This window comes from Nelumbo nucifera, chromosome 1 (assembly GCF_055504915.1).
Source record: "Nelumbo nucifera cultivar China Antique chromosome 1, China Antique-T2T, whole genome shotgun sequence".
NCBI lineage: Eukaryota > Viridiplantae > Streptophyta > Magnoliopsida > Proteales > Nelumbonaceae > Nelumbo > Nelumbo nucifera.
In genome coordinates, this window is record NC_142649.1 from 36,578,896 (window position 1) to 36,601,867 (window position 22,972).

Genomic DNA, 22,972 nt, shown 5'->3' on the forward strand with positions numbered 1-22,972 from the left:
TGTTAGGGGGCTGAAGAAGAGAGGGAAAATTCTGTGGAGGTGTGTAAGAGCAGCTGTATGTTGGACAGTCTAGGAGGAAAGGAATTAACGGACCTTTCATGGGAAAGAAAGAAATAAGGGTGTAATCATTGAACTGATTTCTATAAGGATGATCCATTGGGTTAAAACTTTGCAAAGTTTTGAAAATTATTCAGAAGGAGACATCACCAGGAAGTGGCTTGGTCAGCTCCAAGAAAGAATGTATCCCACCCAATTTGGTCTCCTCCAGTTTCAGGTTTCACTAAACTAAACCTTGATGGTAGTAGTGAAGGAAATCCAAGTCTGTCGAGTATAGGGGAAGCCTTCAGAGATGATGAAAGTCGAATTATTGCATTGTATTCTGGTTCTATTGGATGGGGGGCTCTCTTAGAGCTGAAATATTGGCTGTCTTGGAAGGGTTAAAAAGAGCGCAAGAGTTAAATATCAGAAAATTGATAGTGGAAGGTGACTCTAAGTTGGCTATAAATTGGTTGATGAAGGATACTTCTAGTCTGTGGAAGTTTCTGAATGAAAAAAAGAAAGTTAGACATCTCACCCAAAATATGGCAGTCACGTTTCAATGGATAAAGAGATGTGCCAACTCCTTGGCAGATTCATTGGCCAAACAAGGGGTGGGAAGAGTTAATTTCTTTTGGGCAACATTGTAATCTGAATTGCTTTCTTGGGAGGGTTAAGAATTTTTACCCCTCCTTTTGTACCTTTTCTATTATTATCTTTTAATAAAAGTCTATTATTTATCAAAAAAAAAATTAATACTATGCCATTACTAAACATCAAGCACCATGGGACTTCCACTTGAATGTGTAATTATATAAAGTTTATAATTAATAAATTCAATATTTTATATTTATATAAACTTATCATATATGTACAAGTTAAAAAAGTAATTAATTGTTTTAAATTTTTCTTTTATTTATTTTATCTGAGCCTGATGTATCAAATTTCTGATCAGATTCAGATGTGGCTGGATCCAATCCGAATCTGACCCGATAACAGCCCTAGTTCCAGTAAGTTAGACTCTCAGACATGCATCAAATTCCAACTCCCATGTCCATATCCATGCAACATTGCTTGGAAGATGATAAACCCACGGTTAGTTTGGTTGGCTAAGTAAATACGAGCAAGAGAATGCCCAAATCATGACATGGCTACAGAACAGTATGGAGCCCAAAACTATAAATGATAAGAAAAAAAAAAGTATGGAGCCCAAAATAAGTTTAATCTCATATTTCTAGACATGGAAAAGGAAATATGGGATCATGTCCAGTGTATGCTGGTAAAGATAACATTATGAGGGCATATTAGTTGTTCTAGGAATATTTCCTTTTATAACAAGGTGATAAGAGTACCAAGGAGTATCATGCTAACCTTAGAAACCTTCTTAATGATCTGAAATCTGAATGTAAGGATGTCAACGGGCTGCATTCATACAGGTTTTGCTCAACTCAACCCCAACCAGACCCAACTAAATAAAATTGATTGTTGAGTGGTCCTGTTTGTTTTTATTTAGTTAGGAAGTTGTTGGGCCTTAGGCCCATTAGTTTATGTTTTTTTAAGTTGTGACTGTTCAGCTTTTAGTAGCCGCCCTACTAAGGGCATCCTTGTAATATCTCATCTTTAAGTTAAATATAAATATAATGAGAGGTAGGCGGCTAGGGTTAATTTTTCACAATCCTGGTTGACCTCCTACTCTTTTCTTCTTCTCCTTCCTTCTCTACTGCTGAAATCTTCATCTTCCCCCTCTTTCCTTTCACAAGAAACTTGACTGAATCAGAAAATAGTGATTTCTACTTGGTATCAGAGCAGGCCGAAGGTTCTTGAAGTTGTTCTCTCATGCAGCCCTAGATCGGCTGACTGCATGGTGATTTAAGAGACTGATCGAAGCTCTCAGGTAAGCCCAGTTTTTGGATTTTTTTGATGGATCTGTGTACCCTGTAGCTGGTCTAGGGTTTCTCAGCAAAATCAGGAAAAACTGGAGCAAGGGGAAGAGTCTTGTTTTTGTTGGACTCTTCGTTTTTGACCTAGGAAATGGCACCCTATTTTTTTAGGGTTCCTTGGAGTTTTTTTTGTAAGGGGCGATTCAAGTCCTGTTTGGTTTGGAGGCTTCTAGAGAGGGCGGCTGCCTCTTCTCTCTCTTCTCCCATCCCACAGAAAAGGAATCTTTTGTGAAAGAAAGTCCAGGACACCAAGAAGGTGTTGTTGGTTCCAAAAGGTGTTTTGTTTGATCTTGCTACAAATTTTAGTTATTTCCTTTACCTTTTTTGAGAAGCATGGAGGGCCACGGAGTTGAAAATAAGCCCGAGAGTGAAATGGGACCAGTGGGAGGAGGTGCTGGAGACCCCTTCGGGGCTGGAACCATTGCTACAGTTAGGTTGGATGGTACAAATTACTTGGAATGGTCACAATCTGCAAAGATGGCCATTGGTGCTCGTGGGAAATTAGGGTATATCACTAGTGAAGAGGTGAAATCCGAAACTAGCAACTCCCGGTGGGTACAGGAGAATTATATGGTGATGACTTGGTTGTGTAATTCCATGTTGCCACATATAAGTAAAAATTTTTTATGGGCAAATACAGCTAAGGAGATATGGGATGGGGTTGCAGAAACCTATTCACAGAGGGAGAATGTTGCTAGGGCTTATCAATTGAGAAATCAGATTATTGCTACAAGGCAGGGAGATAGATCTGTTGCAGCCTATTTTCCAGTCCTTAAAACCCTATGGCAGGAGATTGACCATTTAGAGACATTTGCTTGGGAAACCACTAAGGATGCAGCTACCTATCAGAAACATCTAGAGAAGTATAGGGTGTTTGAATTCCTTGCTGGCCTTAATCCTGAGTATGATATTGCACGACAGCATCTTCTTTCCAGGAACAGTGTCACTCTCTCCCAAGCATATGCCTTTGTGTCAAGGGAAGAGTGAAGGAGAGATGTAATGATGAAAGACCTTATTTATGATCAATCTGCCATGATAAGTGTTGTGAAACCTAAACAAAGTGGCAGTGAAATCAATAAGGAAGATAAAAGAGATTTGATCTGTGATTACTGTAAGAAGCCTAAACATACAAGAGATACTTGCTGGAAGCTTCACCCACATCTTGTGCCGACTAGATTGAAAAATAAGAAGGGAAATGTGCACATGGCAGTTACTGGTGACACTCCGGCCCCTCCTACTACAACTGCTCTGGAGTCTGTTGCAGCTGCTGCAGTAAGGGCCGAACTTGAGAGGTATGGGCTACTTCTGAACCAGCGGGATACAGCCAGTTCCAATTCAGCCGCAAGCGGACAGCAAGGTACAGGTGGCACTGGTGGAGTCCACTCTACCTCCTTTGCTCACACAGGTAGTTCACACATCACTGCAAATTATGTTTCCACTTCAGGTAAGGAGGGACCTCCTTGGATTATAGATTCTGGAGCCTCAGAGCACATGACCCATAGCTCCACTATTTTTTCTTCTTACCAGCTCTATCCTAGCAGAGATAGGGTCTCCACAGCTGATGGATCCCATGTTCCTATTGCTGGGAAGGGATCTGTCAAGATTAGTGATTCTATTTGTCTACCCTCTGTCCTTCATGTTCCCAGATTGAGCACTAATTTGTTATCTGTTAGTAGTTTGACTAAGAACCTGAACTGCTCAAGAATTTTTTCTCCTGGTCGTTGTATTTTGCAGGATCTAGATTCAAAGAGGACGATTGGGAGTGGTCGTGAAGTGAATGGAATCTACCTCCTGGATGCACTTCCTCCTCATCAGAGTCATCATGTCAGTAGGGATAGTGAGTCAGGATCTGTGAGTCAAATTATGCTCTGGCATAATCGTTTAGGTCATTTAACTTTTTCTTCTTTAAGTTTTTTGTTTCCAAAACTTTTTAAGTCTGTTAGTCTGTCAAGTTTGGAGTGTGAAGGTTGTCAACTTGGAAAGCATTGTAGACATTCATTTAAACCTAGTAATAAAAGATGTTCTTCTTCTTTTGATGTTATTCATTTGGATGTGTGGGGCCTTTACCATGTTCCTTCTATGAGAGGTAATCGCTATTTTCTCTTATTTGTGGATGATTTCACGATACTCCTGGATTTACCTTATGAAATCCCGCGATGAGGTACCATCCTTGGTGAGGCAATTTCATCAGATGGTACTAACACATTTTAGAACAAGAATAAAGGTGTTCAGATCTAACAATGTCAGGGAATATTTTGAAAGACACCTTGCCTCATATCTGTTAGAAATGGTGTTGTCCATCAGAGCAGTTGCCCCTACAATCTACAGCAGAATGGTGTTGCAGAAAGGAAGAACAGACACATTGTTGAGACTACAAGAAGCATGATGATCACATCTACAGTTCTAGTTCAGTTTTGGGGTGATGCAGTTCTCACAGCAGTATATCTGATTAACAGGGTGCCCTCTCGTATACTTGGATTCAGCACCCCATTCAGTCTCCTTTTTCCTCAGGGAGAGATGTTTCATATTCCTCTCAAGGTGTTTGGGTGTATCTCCTTTGCACATATCCTTGGTCCTCACCACTCGAAGCTTGATCCCAAGGCAAAGAAGTGTGTCTTACTTGGATATGCAGAGAATCAGAAAGGGTACTGTTGCTATGATCCAATCTCTGGGAGTCAATATGTTACCATGGATGTCACCTTTTTTGAATCCACATACTTCTTCTCAAAGAATCCTTCTCAGGGGGAGTGTTTTGGGGGGAGTGTTTTGGGGAAGTGAGTCAACAATCTATTCCTCTCCCAGTTCCAATCCCTGTGTCTACTCCTGTGCTTGACCACCACCCTGTGGCACCTACCTTGCCACCTCCTTTGTGTTCTGCTTCTCAGCATTACTCACGACAGAGACTTCACAAGGCGGTTGATTCCACTACAGCAGAACTCACACCACTTCCTGTCGATTCCTTGGAGACTCCAGATTCGGCTGACATGGATTCAGGTATTCCTCCTGGTCCCGCTACTGTTTCAGTTCCCATTAATCCTACTAACTCTGTTACAGATAACCTTGATCTCCCTATTGCTCTCAGAAAAGGGAAGAGAATGTACAGTTCATTGTATTTCACAGTACTTATCCTACAGTGGACTTTCTCCTTCCTACCATGCTTTTCTCTCCTCTCTTGATTCAATGTCTATACCCAAGGGTGTTAGTGAGGCTCTCTCCAAACCTGAGTTGAAGACAGCTATGCAAGAAGAGATGGAAGCTTTGATTAAGAATCAGACATGGGACATTGTGAGCCTACCAGAAGGCAAGGAGACAGTTGGATGCAGATGGGTTTACACAGTAAAATATAAGGCAGATGGAAGTATAGAAAGGTACAAGGCAATACTTGTTGCAAAAGGGTACACACAGACCTATGGCATTGATTACTTAGAGACCTTTGCGCCAGTTGCAAAGATGACCTCCGTTCAGATACTTTTTTCTCTTGCTGCCTCATACTCTTGGCCCTTGTTTCAACTTGATGTGAAGAATGCTTTCCTAAATGGGGATCTGCAAGAAGAAGTGTATATGGATCTTCCTGTTGGTTTTTACAATGATACTGAAAAGGGAAAGGTATGCAGACTTAAGAAGTCACTCTATGACTTGAAACAATCTCCCAAAACATGGTTTGACAGATTCAAAAAGGCCTTGATTGCTTTTGGCTACACTCAGACTCAATCCGATCACACTTTGTTTATGAAGCGTAGGGGATCTTTGGTGTCAGTCCTAATTGTTTATGTGGATGATATTGTTGTCACCGGAAATGATCCGAGTGAGATTGATAGTCTAAAAAGGAACCTACATAAAGAATTTGAAATTAAGGATCTTGGAGAACTGAGATACTTCTTAGGCATTGAAGTTGCAAGATCGAAACATGGAATTTTTATCTCTCAAAGGAAGTATGTCTTGGGCCTTCTTCAAGAGACAGGGAAGCTTGGAACAAAAGCAATCAGCACCCCTATTGATCAGAACCATAAAATCAATGCATCAAAAGGTGAACCAGTAAAGGACATTGGGAGATATCAGAGACTTGTGGGTCGGATGCTATACTTGTGTATGACAAGACCAGACGTCTCCTATGCAGCGAGTGTAGCAAGTCAATACATGCATGCTCCACGAGTCCAGCATTGGGAGGCAGTTGAAAGGATTCTTGCTTATCTGAAGGGACACCCGGGCAGAGGCATATTGTTTATTGATCATTGACAGTTGAAACTAGAGGCTTATACAGATGCAAATTGGGCAGGATGCCTTGATGACAGGAAATCAACTTCAAGAGTGTGCACCCTAGTTGGGGGTAACCTAGTCTCATGGAAGAGTAAGAAACAAACAGTGGTGGCAAAATCAAGTGCTGAAGCCGAATACAGGGCCATGGCACATGGAGTTTCAAAACTTCTCTGGATCCATTCTCTGTTAGAAGAAATTGGTGTACAGGCAAAAGAACCCATGATGCTATACTGTGATAACCAGGCAGCAATTAACATTGCCCATAACCCAGTCCAGCATGACCGAACTAAGCACATTTTAGTGGATGGACATTTTATCAGAGAAAGGTTAACTTCTGGAGAAGTTTGTCTTCCATACATTGCTTCTGATCTGCAGCTCGCTGATGTTCTCACAAAAGGTGTTGCAAAGAACAACCTGGAGCATGATCTACGCAAGTTGGGAATGTGTGACATTTACCCCCAACTTGAGGGGGAGTGTTGAGTGGTCCTGTTTGTTTTTATTTAGTTAGGAAGTTGTTGGGCCTTAGGCCCATTAGTTTATGTTTTTTTAAGTTGTGACTGTTCAGCTTTTAGTAGCCGCCCTACTAAGGGCATCCTTGTAATATCTCATCTTTAAGTTAAATATAAATATAATGAGAGGTAGGCGGCTAGGGTTAATTTTTCACAATCCTGGTTGACCTCCTACTCTTTTCTTCTTCTCCTTCCTTCTCTACTGCTGAAATCTTCATCTTCCCCCTCTTTCCTTTCACAAGAAACTTGACTGAATCAGCAAATAGTGATTTCTACTTGGATACTGAACAAATTCTATTAAACTAGCAAGATTTAATTAAACTTCTAGCAATATACAGACTTATTTAGTAAGATTTGTTAGAACATACCATTTATATATGATAGAAGGCTTAATACTATAAAGTACATCATAGATGTGTTCATACAGTATCCACTGTCATATCAGGTAACCTTTTTGTCCATGCATATTAGATGGGCCTGCTGGCATGAAACTCAATTGCAGAGGGCTTGCCTAAGGCAGGGTAATAGGCTTTTCTTGTATGGTTACAGCTTGCTTGGAGGGTTGTGCATCTCTTCTATTTGTATATTATTATTCTTTACACATCCCACCATGTATGTCTTTTAGCATATTAACACATTTTACACTATTACCTTGCTCAAAAGAAAAAGAGGGGAAAGAAGAGACAATGTCAAGAGTGGACTTACAGATTTGCGAATCATAGCCATTTGGATGGGATTGTTCTTAATTCGAGCAAGGGCCTCTTGCTCTTGCTGCCGAATTAGAAGCAACGGATCAGAGTGAAGTTTCCTCCAAGCATCATTCGCAGATTGAGGCTTCTCCTCAAAAAGAGCTCCTGGGACACATGTCTGTTGCTGAAACAGACAACATTACAGATTAATCAGCATTGCTGGGAAACATGAACAAGAAAACCATGCCTCCTAAGCTACATGTCAAGGATGGTAGAACAAAAAACCAGTTAAAACAAGAAACTGCATATCTTGGACAGAGCTAGCTTAGAATCACATGGATAAGATCAAATGTTCTAAAGCAACTAAGCTTCTCTTTGTAACTTAGATAGTGAAACCGAAACACTTGTAAATCTAAACTTGATATTTTCAAACAGCAAATGGTACATTACCAAAAGAAGGGCTATTTTTTTTTATAAAAATCAAAAGAAGGGGCTATTGCTTGATATAACGGTAAAACCTCAGGCTGACAAGTGCAGGAATACAGTTTCAAATCTGAGAGAGGCCACCGTGAGAGGGAGGCAAAGGTTAGGTTCATATCCAGTCCACATACCCCAAGACCCCATATATGGGGTCGGCTACATGAATCCTGTTTCGCCATTCTGTTCTGTTCAATGCCATATCCCTTTTTTAATGAATAACAGGATAAATTTATTAGAAATTTAGTGTTCTAACCTTTGCCTCCTATTTTTCTGTTCTGTTCAATGCCAATGCCACTTCCTGTGTTTTCAGAAACCAACTTATCACAGTTTTTGAACCTCCTTCAACTATTAGCTTATCCACCCCCAACTCCATTAGCCTTTTGCACCACTACTACTGCCAAAGCTCTGCCCTCATGGAATTCCCTTCCCCAATTGGTCCTGAAAACATCGCACATATCTCTCCTTTCACATCCCTAAGAAACCCTTCAATTCCTAAAGGTCCCAGGTTGCCAAAACTGCTTCCATTAATTTAAATTAATAAAACCTATATATGTAATAGACCAACTCCTTACTGCCCTTTGCTCTCGAGGATCCAGCCACTGCTCTCCAATTCAAGTCTGAAAATGTCTCTATCGTTTTGGCCCAATTTGCCACCCTCACCATTATAGGTTTTTGTTTTTTGATAAATGGCAATTGATTAATTGGAAACAAAATAATAGAGTTATACACTGAAGGCTTCGCAAACAGAGGCACAAGGTGCAGCCTCAGTTACAAAGTATGAATTACAATTTAGTCCACCATAACCCTCACCATTTAGCCCACCATAACCTAAACAGAGGCATAAGGTGCAGCCTCAGTATTTCAATCAAACAGCTTATCCAAACTAACAGGAGTATTCCACCTACAACCAAAAAGAGAGAAAAACCAATCCCAAATACAACAGATAAATGAACAAAAGATTAATAAGTGATAAGCAGTTCCCATATGTCAAATTTGAAAAAAAAAATCTTGAAAAAAGTTGTGTGGCAAGGATCAATATATCAAATGGTGAGTTGCATTCCATGGTTGTCTCTTTAGGGTGTACTATCACTCCTTTGCCTTTGAACTATCTAGGTCCCCCATTAGAAGCAAACCCTAGGGAAAGTAGTTTTGGGAATCCGATTGTAGAGAGGTTTGCAAAAAGATTAACAGCATGGAAAAGGAACAATATTTCTTAGGGAGGCAGGATAACTTTAATAAGGTCCACTCTTGCAAATTTGTCAGTGTACTATTTTATCTGTTTTTAGGATTCCCCAAAATGACTCAAAGAAGTTACAAGAGAGGTTTTTTATGGGAATTGGGAAAAGGAAAGAAGGATGGTCTAGTCAAATGGGAAATAGTTTGTAGGAACAAAGATCAAGGTGGATAGGGTATAGGTAATGTAGGGAAGAAGAATGTAGCCCTCCTAGGGAAATGGTTGTGGAGATGGCCTAGTGAAAGAGAGAGGTTGCGGTACAAGGTGGTGGAAAGGATCACGGCTGTTTGGACAATGGTTGGGATGCTGGTGTGTCTAATCAGGCAACTTTGGCTTCCCCTAGGAAAGCTATCCATGGCATTTTTTCTATAAGCAACACAGAAAAGATTTCATTAAATTTAGATAAAAGAGGTACAACAAGAAGTTGTGAAGGGATACAACAGGCCCAAAGGGATAAAAGTATCCCAAAATATTACAAATGAGCCCAATACATACACTGTATCAGAACCCCTTGCTTAGCAAGACCATCTGCCAAATTGTTCGCAGATCTCCTAACCCAATTGACTTGAAATATCATTACTTTTGATAGCCATTTGAACTGTCTGAAGTCATTCCTTATATTCCAAGTTATTCCATTTCCTCTTTTAGCCAGCTCACAACTGTTCTTGAGTGACCTTCTATAATCAATCTTTCAATACCCAATTCTTTTGCTTTCTCCACCCCAAAAAACTGCTACCAAGAATTCTGATCTGAGAGTACATCACCTTGCCCAATTGAATCTGAATACAATGAGAGTATATTTCCTTTCTCATCCCTTACTACACCACTGATGCCTAATTGTCCCAGATTACCCACACAACTACCATCAAAATTCAGCTTCTTCCAACCACAACTTGGTGATGATCAAACTGCAAAGGCTTTTTGCCTTCTAGAGGAAGAATCAGCTATTGCACCCCAAGACCTGAAAAAATTTGTCAACCTTGAATCCAGAGAAGAGGTTCAAGGTTCTAGACCAGTGTGCCACTCTTAGGGCAATTACCTCTATCAGAGCTTCCTTGCTTCTTTTTTTGCCTTCAAAGATCCTTTGATTTCTTTCATCCCATACCAACCATACCACCGCTGCTCTCATGCATCTCCACAAGGGTTCTACCCCTCCTCTTTGTGCAACTAAAAGCAGACAGGCTAAAAAATCCTTCCAAGCTAACAGGAGGGGACCACATCCACCCAAAAAGAGAAGAAAACCATTGCCAAATACAGCCAACAAAAGGACAAGAGATTAAGAGATGAAGAGCAGTCTCACCATTCAACTTACATAAAAACACCAGCTGGGGGCCAAGCACCAGTTTGGTCTTTTCCTTTGGATCATATCACAAGTGCTTATACAACCATGAAATGTTTCCCAATGGAAGGCACTAACTTCTGGTGGAATGGAGGGATATCAAATTTCCTTCACAGAGAAAGGAGACGGGGAAACCCTACCCCAAATGTGGTGTGCTGCAAAAAATAAGGCCTCATTGTTGCCTCTCTCCTCATATGTGCTTTTTGTGTAGGAAAAGTGGAGAAATCCTACCCCACTTATTAATCCCCTGCCCCTTTGTTCAACATATCTAGGAGTTTTTCTATGATCTTTTCGGTTGTAGCTGGATCCCTCCCCAAGAGGTGGCAGACATTTTCAAGCTCAATTTCCTAAGGCAACCAAAGAAAAGAGGAAGACTGACATAGAAAGTTACTAAGGGTGCAACTATTTGGGTGGTTTGGGAGGAGAGGAATAACAGAATTTTTTAATGACAAAAGTAGACTTGTGGAGGAGGTAATAGAGACAATAAAAGTGAAGGTAGCATTCTGGATTAAAACTTTGGATTGCTTTCAGAATCTTACAGTGATTGATATTCTAAGGACTTGGAAGGAGATAGCATTTTCCTCTAGAGTCAACGATAGAATAAAAATAGAATGGAAACCTCCACAAGGCAGTAAAGTAAAGCTGAATTTTGATGGCAGCTCTTTGGGTAACCCTGGCATGGCAGGTATTGGTGGGGCAATAAGAAATTCAGAAGGCAAATTGTTGGCTCTTTACTTTGGACCAGTTGGTGTGGCTAACTCCATAAAAGCTGAATTGTTGGCGTTACTACAAGGTCTCAGACTAGCTAAGCAATTGGGCTTCAATCAATTGGAGGTGGAAGGGGACTCAGAAGTCAGAAGTAATCATTTCTTAGGCAAGATCTAACAGAAATACTTCTTGGACCTTCAAGAATGTTTATAGAGAAGGATTCAAGAGAGACAGGTGTTGTATTCAAATGGGTTAGGAGTGCAAATGGCTTAGTTGACTCCCTTGCCAAACAAGGGGTAGAAAGGGAGTAATTGTTTTGGGCATCTTTGTAACACAGACACAGTGTTGATTGTGGGGATGATATCATAACCATCAAATCAAAACTGCATTATCTTTTCTCACTCAATTAATATAATCAAAGTTTATTGGTAAAAATAGGAGACAGGGAAGAGGCAACAAGGGTATTGAAGAAAGACTTACATGAGAAAAGCCCTACAAAGTTAGGAGCCCAAACCCTAGTATATGTATGATCTTCCTCCAAAACCACTGAATTTAACAAGCTTAACAAATCTGACACACTAGATATTTCAGACTCTACGATTCCTAGTAAACCCAGGGTTTCAATTATTAAGCCTAGAGGGCGATGAGTGCTAGGAAAAGAACTTGAACACAAGTCTACCTTTAAGGCTGGAGGGGGTAAAAAGGGATGGAAAGATCTCAGATAGAGGGTGCTCCCCAACCCAAACATCTCCCCAAAATCTAATTTTCTGACCCGAGGCCAAATCACACCTGACATGGTTGAGGAAGGCTGGAAGGGTATCATGTCAAGGAGCAGCCAAAGTGGCTCTATGCAAACAACCAGCATCCCATCCATTGTTTGACAGCCCGTGGATACTTTCTATAACTTTGTGCCACAATTTTTCATTTTCCTTGGAGAACCTCCAAATTCATCTGCTTAACAAAGCCATATTTTTCATTCTAACATTTCCAACTCCCAAACCTCCTACTTTCAGCTTTACCGCCTTCTCCCATCTTAACAAGTGATCTTTCTTAGTCTCTCCTGGTTCCAATAGAAAATCTCTCATGATTTTTTCAATTTTCCTCGCCGCTCCTTGGGGCATCTCCTCACCTTCTCCAATCTTAACAAGCTATCTGCAGCATTCTTCCTTGATTTCTAAACTTTGTACAATATGATGCATGCTTTGGTCAAAATTTTTTACTTTGGGAGGATTCTTTTTTTTTTTTTTTTTTGAAGAACAAGTGAAAATTCATTAATCAAAAACAGTGAGTAACAATCGACAAGATGGCACCTCACTAAACACAACATATCAACTCTAAATTAAGAACAAAATCTGAACCAAATTATAGCAACTAAATTTCAAGAACATTCCAGAAATTCTCCCCCATCTCTGATCTACTGATTTAATCAAAATATGGTAGCATCCAAACCCAATTCGCTACTAGATTCCCAACCAGTGCCACAAGTGTTTCAATTCTTTTAGATTGATCTTCAAAAAGTCTTCTATTTCTTTCATTCCATAGGACCCACATATGGCAAAGGGGATGCAGCTCCAAACTATCCTTTCTTTCCTGCTCCCTTTGAAACTTGACCAGGAAGAAAAAAATTCTGCTGTTGAACTTGGCTTAAATACTCTTTCCCCAAATAACAATAGCACTCCCCTTAAGGATGCCTTTCCTGCTTTGTACTCTCTTGTACAAACAGGAACCTATTTTGAGATTCTCTCTATCCCCTTACCCTCTCTCAATGTTAACCGGGACTTTGGTTTTAGAAGGGGTATGAGAGATGTTGAGCTTACTTTAATGGTTGTTTTACTGCAAACTTTTGACCATATTTGTTTGGGAGTGGTTTTCCTGCAAACTCTTTATTTGGGAGTGGTTTTCCTTTCTCTTTGGGTGTAGGTGGACTGCTCCCACAAATGTGGTAGCCTGGTGGGTCTTTTTGAATCGAGCTTCTTCCAACAACCAAAGAAAAGATGAAGGGTGATGTGGAGAACAATGAGGGCAGCAATTATTTGGGCAGTGTGGGAAGAGAGAAATAACAGAATTTTCCAAGGTCAAGAATAAACAGCACCTGAACTCATGGAAGGGATCACCATCAAGGCCATACACTGGTTGAAATCTTTGAATCTATTCAAGGGTTTCTTCGTAGATGACTTGAGAGGTTGGAGCACAGTAGCAAGCTCTTCCTGCTCTTCTTTAACTCTTCAAGAGGATTGGTCCCCTCCTTTAAATTCAGTTGTGAAATCAAACTTTGATGGCATTCCCATAGGTAATCCTGGCCCCTCTGGAATTGGGGGTGTTTTTAGAGATGGGGAAGGAAAAGTAATGGCCATGTTCTCTGGCCCGATAGGTGTGGGGGACTCACTTAGATCAGAAGTGTTGGCACTCCTACAGGGGCTCAGATTGGCTAAACAACTGGGTTTTCAACAGTTAGAAGTGGAGGGAGATTTTAAACTGGTAGTAGGTTGGATGCAAACAAAAAGTTTGGGCACTTGGTCCCTTAGACAGCCTGTAAGGGAAATATTGTACCTAACAAGGGATCTTGGAGCACACTTTAAATGGACTAGGAGATCAGCCAATGCAATGGCCAATAACTTAGCAAAGCAAGGAGTCAGTAGGAAAAATCTTTTTTGGGCATGTTTGTAATTGCTTATTTTGAGGGGTCACCTGGCTTTTGAAGGTGACAGCTATACTAAACTCCCATTAATTTAATGAAAGTTACTGTTACCCATCAAAAAAAAAACTCTTGACAATATTGGTTTGGATTCTTCTTCACCTGATAAGTGTGTTTAGGCCCCGCCATCCCAATGGTCTCTTTTCGTGTGCTTCTTTTCTCTATTCTCTTTGCTCCTCCCCTAGTAGTTCCATTTCAAAGTAAGTTTGATGTAACCCTCCCCCCCCCCCAAAAAAAAAAAAAAGAAGTTGGTGCTTTTTGTTGGGAAGTCTATCATGGAAAATTCAATACTATGGATAATCTGCAAAACAGAAGACCCTTTCTCTATGCATCCCTGAACTGGTGCATACTCTACAAAGCTGATGGTGAGAATTGCTTCCACCTACTAATCTCTTGTCCATTTGTTGCATGCATTTGGAAATATGATTTTTTCCCTATTTGGAAGCAAATGGTCTTGACCTCTAGAGGTTAAAAGGTTATTTGATCCATCTACTTTTAGGTGGCCTATAAAAAGAGGCAAACCCCCTTGGGGATGTACAAGAGCTGCACTAATTTGGACTAGGGAAGAATAGAACCAAATCTTTTCAGATAAGGAGAGAAGGAAGCGGTAATGCAATGTGTTATGAACAGGGTGATACATTAGCTCAGAACACAAGACATGTTTTCACAATTTTCCTATGATGATATTTGGATAAACTGGAGAGAGGTGGTTATAAGTTATGTAACAAAAGACCCACTTCTCTCTCTTTGGTCGCCTCCTACTAATGACTTTATTAAACTAAATTTTGATAGTAGTAGCGAGGGAAACCCAGGCCCTTATAGAGTAGGAGGAGTCTTTAGAGATAGAATTGGTAATGTTGTTGCTTTTCTCAAGACCAGCAGGTGTGGGGGATCCTATGAGGTCTGAGTTCATGTCTGTTCTTCTAGGGATGAAAATTGTAAAAGAGCTTGTTGAGAGATATTTTATTTGGTTGTATTTGGGTATATTCATAATATTGATAAATTATGGGGACCTATATTATTTATGGGAGAAAAAGGGCTTCTGTGTAATTCTGATATATTTCTATCTATTGCTTGTTTAAGCTAGTGGTTGTGAGATTAGGGTTTGAGGAAGTATGAGAATGAGAGAGAAAGAGAGAGTTGTATCCCTTGTTCGCATAGTGGATATTTTTCCTCTCCTCCCGTGGATGTAGGCTACCAGCCTACCAAGCCAAACCACATCAAATCTTTGGTGTTCTTTCTATTTCTTCTTCCTATTTTCTCCTTGGTTTACTATTCTATTTTATGTTAGTTGACATGGTACCAAAGCTATTTTATGTTGTTTAACATGGTATCAGAGCTATTTTATATTGTTTAACATGGTATCAAAGCAGGTGTTCTGATTGGTGTGAAGATGTTCCGTTGCTGCTATTTCATGTTCAATTGAGGTAGTAGTCGAGTACTACGAAGTCTCTGTTAAACAGTATATGCCCTTATCTCCAATCAGAATGATGTACATAAACATTTATCTGTAAATGAATAAGGCACATTGTTGTTTCATGTTAATAATGGTATGTTTCTGTGTATTACCCCTTAAACTGGACACTTATAAGACTAGTGTTAGTTTAGAATGTTCTCAACCACTGGATAGACTTGGAGAGTTTATCCTGGAAAGGCTGACACTGGTGTGTTGCCAAGGAGTTGGTGCAGCTTGTCTCAACTGCTAGGGTTAGATCCCAAGCATAGCTAGTGGGTGTTTATCAAAAGCACTGAACCTGGACCAATTTCCAGTTACGCCCTGGACCTTGGAGATAGATGAGCAAAACTAGAAAGTTGCACATAATCCCAAACTTGATTGTGGTACTGCACTAGGTGTTGGACTAGGTTGTCTTTGATATGCCAACCTGTGAGATCCATCAAGAGTCAAATACCTGGGTATGTTGGGAAAGTCCAAGAATTCAACTGAGTGGGTGATCACAGTGATAGGATCAGCCCTTTTGTCAGACAAAGTGAATATCAGGGCTTACACTCTCTTTGATGAAAACCTAAATTGTCGACAGTGGATTTCACCTATGTTTGAAATCTGGTTTTGCAAAATATATTTAATCCTGGGATCCATCCGAGTAGAGAATGTGACACTACATCTTGTAGCCAGGGGAGAGGTCATTCCCTGTCGGGCAGTGTTTTGATCATTATGGGCCAAGAGGTTAAGTGTAAAAGACCATTACAGGGTTAATTACCTAATGAGCTTTGTCTTACATGAGTCCATTATCCTTGGGTCTCCATAGGGTGGATGAATCCAATGATCATTTAGGTGTAAATGTTTGGCCCAAATTGAACCAATATTGATTGGGTCAGGGATTCACTACCTTGAGCAGTGAATTCGGCCTAACCTCTTTCAGGGGTAGGGCCGAACCCATATAGACTCATGTGAGATCATTGTGGGGTCCTGCGCCATACAATATCAGGACTAAAGTAGCCATGCAACACCTTGGGTCGTGAGCCTTTGAAGAAAATGGGCCAAAGGCCCATAATTAATAAGATCAATTAAGCAGTTACATGACAACTTGCTTTTGGTCGAATTTGGGTTTGGTATTGAGTATGGAGCACCTAACCTCTTAACAATATCAGGACTAAAGTGGCCATGCAACACCTTGGGTTGTGAGCCTTTGAAGAAAATGGGCCAAAGGCCCATAATTAATAAGATCAATTAAGCAGTTACATGACAACTTGCTTTTGGTGGAATTTGGGTTTGGTATTGGGTATGGAGCACCTAACCTCTTAAGAGGATAAGGCTTATCTCTTAATAGAGTTCAGATTCAAATCAGATTTGGATAATCTCCGAATTGGATTAAGAGAGTGCTCCATAAGGCGACAAAAGAGAAGATGGCGAACTAGGCTATGACTCTTCACTCTCTTCCGCTCTCTTCTTCCTCTTGTCTCCCAAGAAACCCTAATTCGACCTAGGCTTCCCATAACTAATTTTTTATCAGTTTTTCTTCTAGTTTTTGCAAGAAAAACGTTGAAGAACATCAAGCTCACTCACCCCATTTGATCCAAGCAAGTTGGATAGCAATTTTGCTGAAAACAGTGTTGCTAAACCAGCTTCACCCATACACTGTGCTATCTTCAGTGGAGGCTAGTTTTAGGACTGATTTAAGCGTGAACTTCCACCTTGGAATCTACGCTTGTGGTATTCGTATCAAGTACAATCTCCCTTTTTTATTTGATTTCAAATTCGGTTCGGTTCAGTGGAAGATCGATTCGAAAAAATGCAATTTTTCAAAACACTAGGAAATCGGTTCCCAGAAGGATTAGAAAATTTTTGAAATTTCGCCAAGCCATCTAGCATGGTTTGACTATCCATAAGATGGATTCTAACCCTTCCAACAATCTCTTCATGTAGTAGTCGACTACTAGCATCAGGATGCAGTATTTTGTGAGTTTGTATTGGCTTTGTGAGTTGAAAAGGGGGCTTTGATGCCTCAAGTTGTCGTTGTTTGTTAGTTGGTTGAAAAAGGGGTTTTGATGCCTCAAGTTGTGATTGTTTAGTTGTTGGTTGGAAAAGGGGATTTGATGCCTCAAATTGTGGTTGTTTTTTGTGAGTTAGTGAGTTGGAAAAGGGGCTTTGATGCCTCAAGTTGTAGCTATTTGTGATTTTGTGAGTTGGAAAAGAGGTTGCGATGCCTCAAGTTGTGGTTGTTTGTTGGTGGTGGTTTTGTGAATTGGTAAAGAGGCTTTGATGCCTCAAGCTGTGGTTATTTGTTGGTAGTGGTTTTGTGAGTTGGAAAAGCGGTTGTGATGCCTCAAGTTGTGGATGTTTGTGAGTTGGTAATGGTTTGTGGTGTGGTGATAACTTTGTTGGTGAACATGTGAAGTTCCCTTGGTGTATCGGTGAACTGTTGCTTTAAAGGTCCCTTCAACATCTCAAGGTTTTGTTGCTACTTCAATAGTAAACCTATTTCCATGAAGGTTGCTTCAACATCCTTACTTGCAAACTCAAGCTGGTTTTCCCACCTTGAGTTTGAGGGGGCGTGTTGAGAGAAATATTGTATTTGGTTGTAATATTTGTAATATTGATAAAATGAGGACCTATATGTATTTATGGGAGAAAAAGGGGCTTCTTTGTAATTTTGATATATTTCGGTCTATTATTTAAGCTGGTGGTTGTGTGAGATTAGGGTTTGAGGAGGAGTGAGAGTGAGTAAGTGAGTGAGAGAGAGAGTTGTATCTCTTGTTCTCATAGTGGATATGTTTCCTCTCCTCCCATGGATGTAGGCTACCAAGCCGAACCATGTAAAATCTTGGTGTTCTCTTTATTTCTTCTTCTTATTTTTTCCTTGGTTTGCCATTCTATTTTGTGTTAGTTGACATGGTATCAAAGCTATTTTATGTTGTTTAACATGGTATCATATCTATTTTATGTTGTTCAACAACTGAATTTGGAGAATTTGATTATTGAAGGTGATTCTGAGCTGGTGGTGGGGTGGATGAAGAATCCACAACTAGTAGTGTGGGATTATAGATATATGTTTAAGAGATTCAGATGGATAACCATAAATATGACACTAAGGATACAATGGGTTTGAAGATTAGCAAATGGAATGGCTGATTTCTTAGCAAAGCAAGGGGTTAACAAGGAATCTTTGTATTGGGCTTAATTGTAATCAGTTATTCAATATTGTGAGAGATGCACCTTGCTCCTCTCCTATGGTTGCTTGTATTGCTTGTACACTTTGATGCTTTTATAGTAAAATTCTAAAGTTATATAAAAAAAAGCAAGGAGAAGAAGAAAAACGTCACCAAAAGTGTCTTCCAAGAATCCATTGAGTGTTGGAGTCCGACACTCCATCCATTTAGGAGAATCCATGAAACTATAGTATACTAGTTTTGCAGCCTAAGCACCACATATAAGACACCCCCACCATTAGACATGTTCATGGGCCGGGTAGCCCGATGGATCAGCCCGGCATGGCCTGTTATAAGTCGGTCTTGGTCATAATTTTAGGCCTATGGGCTTGGGCTTGGGCCCGGGCCTAAGGCATCGGGCCCGACTTATTTCGGGCCAGGCTAGGGATTTCTCATAAAAGCCTAGCCCGAGCCTGACTTGATACTATATATTAAATAATAATAAAATATATTTTTTATTTAATAAAAAATACATATACAATACTTTTTCTTTGTTCTTCTTCTCTATTTTTAAGTAATAGTGATATGTTATTATTTTTGAGTTTTGAATGTTTTTAATATAAATAAAACACTTATTATTGAATAAAAAAAGAAAAAAAATTCTATTTACAAATTTCTGGCCGGGCTCAAGACCTAGTCCTGATGGTCGGGCACTCGGTCTAGACTCGGGCTTGGGCCTAAATGTATTCTATTGATACATAGACAAAGCCCGGTCCAAGCCCGGCCCATGAATAGGTCTACCCACCATTCCGAAAACACAACATTGGAAACACTAACCAAAATCTACATAAGCCAAATACATCTCACCTCCCAACAGACTCTTGAACACACACAAGGCAACCATACACTAACCAAGACCTACACTAGTCCTGTCAACAAAAAATAGAGTATATGACCAACCCAGAAGGTTTAAATAGTTACAGCTTCCTATCCACCAGCAAACCCACTGGCCGAACACAATTAAAATACTTCACATCAACCATAATCTCTGTATTTATTTCCATAAGAGTTCTTCTAGCAAGTTCCTCTCCACCTAGAAAGAAAATTCCCAAGCTCTTACAAATTTGAATTTGCTTCTTGATCACCCTTGTTAAATCTATCTCATTCTTCACCAATGCCAGTCTCTCCTTTTGTTGCAAAAAGATCATTGTCGTGAATCTCCTTTCTAGTAGACATTGAATCACCATCAGCCTTTCCATTTTGCAGCATCATCCATATGATTCACAATCAATGTTCAGAAGAAAACTCAACAATCTGACATCAACCCCTCAAACCTTTCCTCCTATAAACCTTTTTAAAGCTCTTGCAAGGACCAGCTCCCCACAAACCAATTTACAAACAATAGAAGTCTTTTTCTATACAAACCAATCAAGTATTCTTATGATTATTAAATCTTTTCACATTGCTCATTCTATTTTCATTCGAAAAATAATCTTCTAATACTCGGTATGATATCCATCCATTAGTACCACCTGAAGATTGATCTTTATATTGCAACCTTGTAACAACCCAAATCAACGCCCACACAGAAATCTCAACTCTCTCTTAACTCCTGAGAATTCATCTTAACCCCCACCTCTAATTCTTCGCCTACACCAGACCAGTCTCCCAACTCATCAGAGCTCACATCAGCCACATCCCACATCCCACATCCCTCACCTTGGAGCTCTATCAAAATCCACCTCGTCTATTGCAACCTCATTTTTGAAAAGGTCAACCTTAGAAACCCCTAATCCATCCTTAGCTAAATCATAAGCACTTTGATAATAATCACCAAGGTTATATACCAGTAAATACCTTTCCACTTCTACCTCCACACTCATGTCATCCAATGACACTGAACGCTCACTGTGATTCACTGCGAGCTTTTGATCATTTAGGTTCTGTCACTCGCTGCTTACTTGAAGTTTTCCACCTCTTGAGATGTATTCCTGCATGCAGGTTTTATCCCGGTCATAGCCAAATCAGATGACAACCAGCCTTTCTTCCTCAGAAGAATGGCTTACGCAACAGCCCAGCCCAAGTGCAAGTCATCATCATCATCACCATCCAAAACCCAAATGCAAGTGAGGAAGAAGGTAAAACATCCTTTCCCCCTTCCTCTTTCCCTCTTTTACACTTTAGTGCATCTGTCATTTCCCTGATAACTAAAACAATACTAGTAAGATTATATGAGGCAACAAATATGTGACAGTGAAGCACCCTGCAGACAACCTAATGGTGAGCATAGATTTCACTTATAAATTTTGAAACTACGAATTAAGTTATTAAATGATTTAAAATGACGACTTAAAACTGATTTAGAAAAATGAAAAAAAAAATCTGAATAGCTTCCCCACTTCAAAGTAAAGCACATGCACAAGCACACACACAGGGATTAAGAACCCTAATTTTTAGTTTTATTTACACCCTAATCAAGCTAAAATAGGATAAACACTGATATAAATATATATAGGGGAAGAGTTACTTATGTGACCACATTAAGATGTATATATCTATAACACCATATCACCCATTTATTTACCTTGGCAATAGGCTTCCTAAGCACTTAGGCAATTGCCTAATCAACACTTAGATGACACTTTGACTACACTGCTCAAGTGCCTGTATGCCTAAAGTCTTTACTAAAAGAGTAAACCAAACACAAAGCTCTTTTATGTTGATGAGAAGAGTTAAATCACCAATAGCTAATGGATTAACTTTTTATGGCCATACTACCATCTTGAATCAGACTTTGTAGGATTTAAGTATATAAAAATCTATTCGTCAGTTAAGTTTAAGCTCTAGACGTTATAGGTTTTTATTTCCATTTTGAAAGAGTTATATGAAAATATCTACTCGGATTAGAGAAGGAACCTAGCTATAATTTATTCCAACACTATACCCAATGTTGGTACTGGCTATTTGGAGTATTGGAAGGGTGGACTGGATACAAATCTAACCTTTGGCATTTTTTTTCACAAAGTGGATAGTCAAGATTCAAGACTAGCACCCTCATTCACTTGTCAGCCCATGATTTTATCATTGTACCAAGCAATGGCCTCTCATCCCAATATAACTACCATCAGAACTTAAAATAGATCAATTAAGGGAAACAGCAAGTATGTTTCAAATTTCCATATAAATCAAGAAGAATGATCAACTACTTCCTTTGATAATCCATTAAACCCAGTTTTATCAGAACCATAAAAATAATCAGTTTGGGAAAACAATAGCTTCGTTTTGAATTTTTAGATAAATGTCAGAGAATGATGGCTCTTTTATTCTAAAAGTAAGATATTTGGAAAGCACACCTTGGAGGAGGATGAAGTTGCATCAGTTTCTGATTTAGGAAACACTTCAAGCGCCTTGAATCCATCAGAACTGCCCTTTCCCACTGCCAATCCCGATTCATACAGAAAATCCAACCGCTCTTGCTTCCTGAAAAAAGAAACAAAAGAAAAAAAAAACAATTCACTGGTAAGTTAAGTAATAAGAAGATCAATTCCAAGAACCGGTTACACCAGGAAGAAATTGAGCCAAAACAAAGGGGAGATTACAAGCGTGTATGTGGATCAACGGCGTGGATACGGAATTCAAACTCAATCCGCCCAATTAAGTGCAACTAAAATGCCTAGCCCTGGAATTTTGAAATAAACTAAAACCCGGAACTGGGCAGCTTAGAAGTATCTAATTTTATAATTGATAATTCTACTCTGGATCCAAATGGCGGAATTGAAAAGCCCGACAGATAGATATACAGAGGGTCATACCTTGGTTTGCAGGAATTAAATATTAGAAATTAATAAATTCCATAATAAGCAAATAAATCACATGGAAATACGTTGAAGACACAAAACCTTAACAGTACTTAAGGGGAAGGAATGCAAAAGAAGAAAGAGACATACGGGACGAGGCCGGCCTGTTCTTGCAGGACGCGGAACTCAGAGCGCTCTCTCTCTTCCTGGATCTGCTTGCGGAGCTCCTCCAACTTCTTCTGCTCAGCTTCGTGCTTCTGCTCCGCCTTCCAGACGTTCTCTATGTTCCGGAGGCTCCCCGTGTGCCATCCCTTCTTGTTCAAAAACTTCAGAGCCATCGCTAGAGAGACTGAGAGAGAGGTCGCTGAATCTGACCTCGTTTCTTGTATACTTAAAATGAGGATGGGTTGGTTCGATTCGGTTCCGAGGTACCATCCAGGACTGGGTTTGACATTGGAGTCCCCACACCGACCTCACAGTTCCAACTTCCATCCCTCCGTGTATTTATAACATACGTAGTGTTTTGTGTTGTTAACTTGTTATTCAACGGAGATGTGGTGATTTTAGGGCCGTTTTCACCCTATTATAATTTAATTTAAGGGGCTAATTTAGACTTCAGACTAACCAGAAAAGGCCTTAGTCTAAAAATGCAAATGACATAATTTACAATCTGTTAAATA

At 39.8% G+C, this 22,972-nt stretch overlaps 1 protein-coding gene across 3 annotated transcripts in view; it reads right to left on the reverse strand.

Annotated features, from left to right (window-relative positions):
- LOC104608293 (uncharacterized) overlaps positions 1 to 22,764 on the reverse strand; it is a 40,317-nt gene extending 17,553 nt beyond the window's left edge. Inside the window, exons 1-3 of one of the 3 annotated variants that reach the window (XM_010274232.3) lie at positions 22,443 to 22,764; positions 21,849 to 21,975; positions 7,448 to 7,615 (exon numbers count right to left, since the gene is read on the reverse strand). In XM_010274232.3, coding sequence (XP_010272534.1) covers positions 7,448 to 7,615; positions 21,849 to 21,975; positions 22,443 to 22,630 — 483 coding nt within the window. In that variant the 5' untranslated portion in view covers positions 22,631 to 22,764. The remainder of the gene's footprint in view (positions 1 to 7,447; positions 7,616 to 21,848; positions 21,976 to 22,442) is intronic. The other 2 variants (XM_088896408.1, XM_088896409.1) reach the window with 2 other exon arrangements.
- Between the last annotated feature and the right edge of the window lie 208 nt (positions 22,765 to 22,972).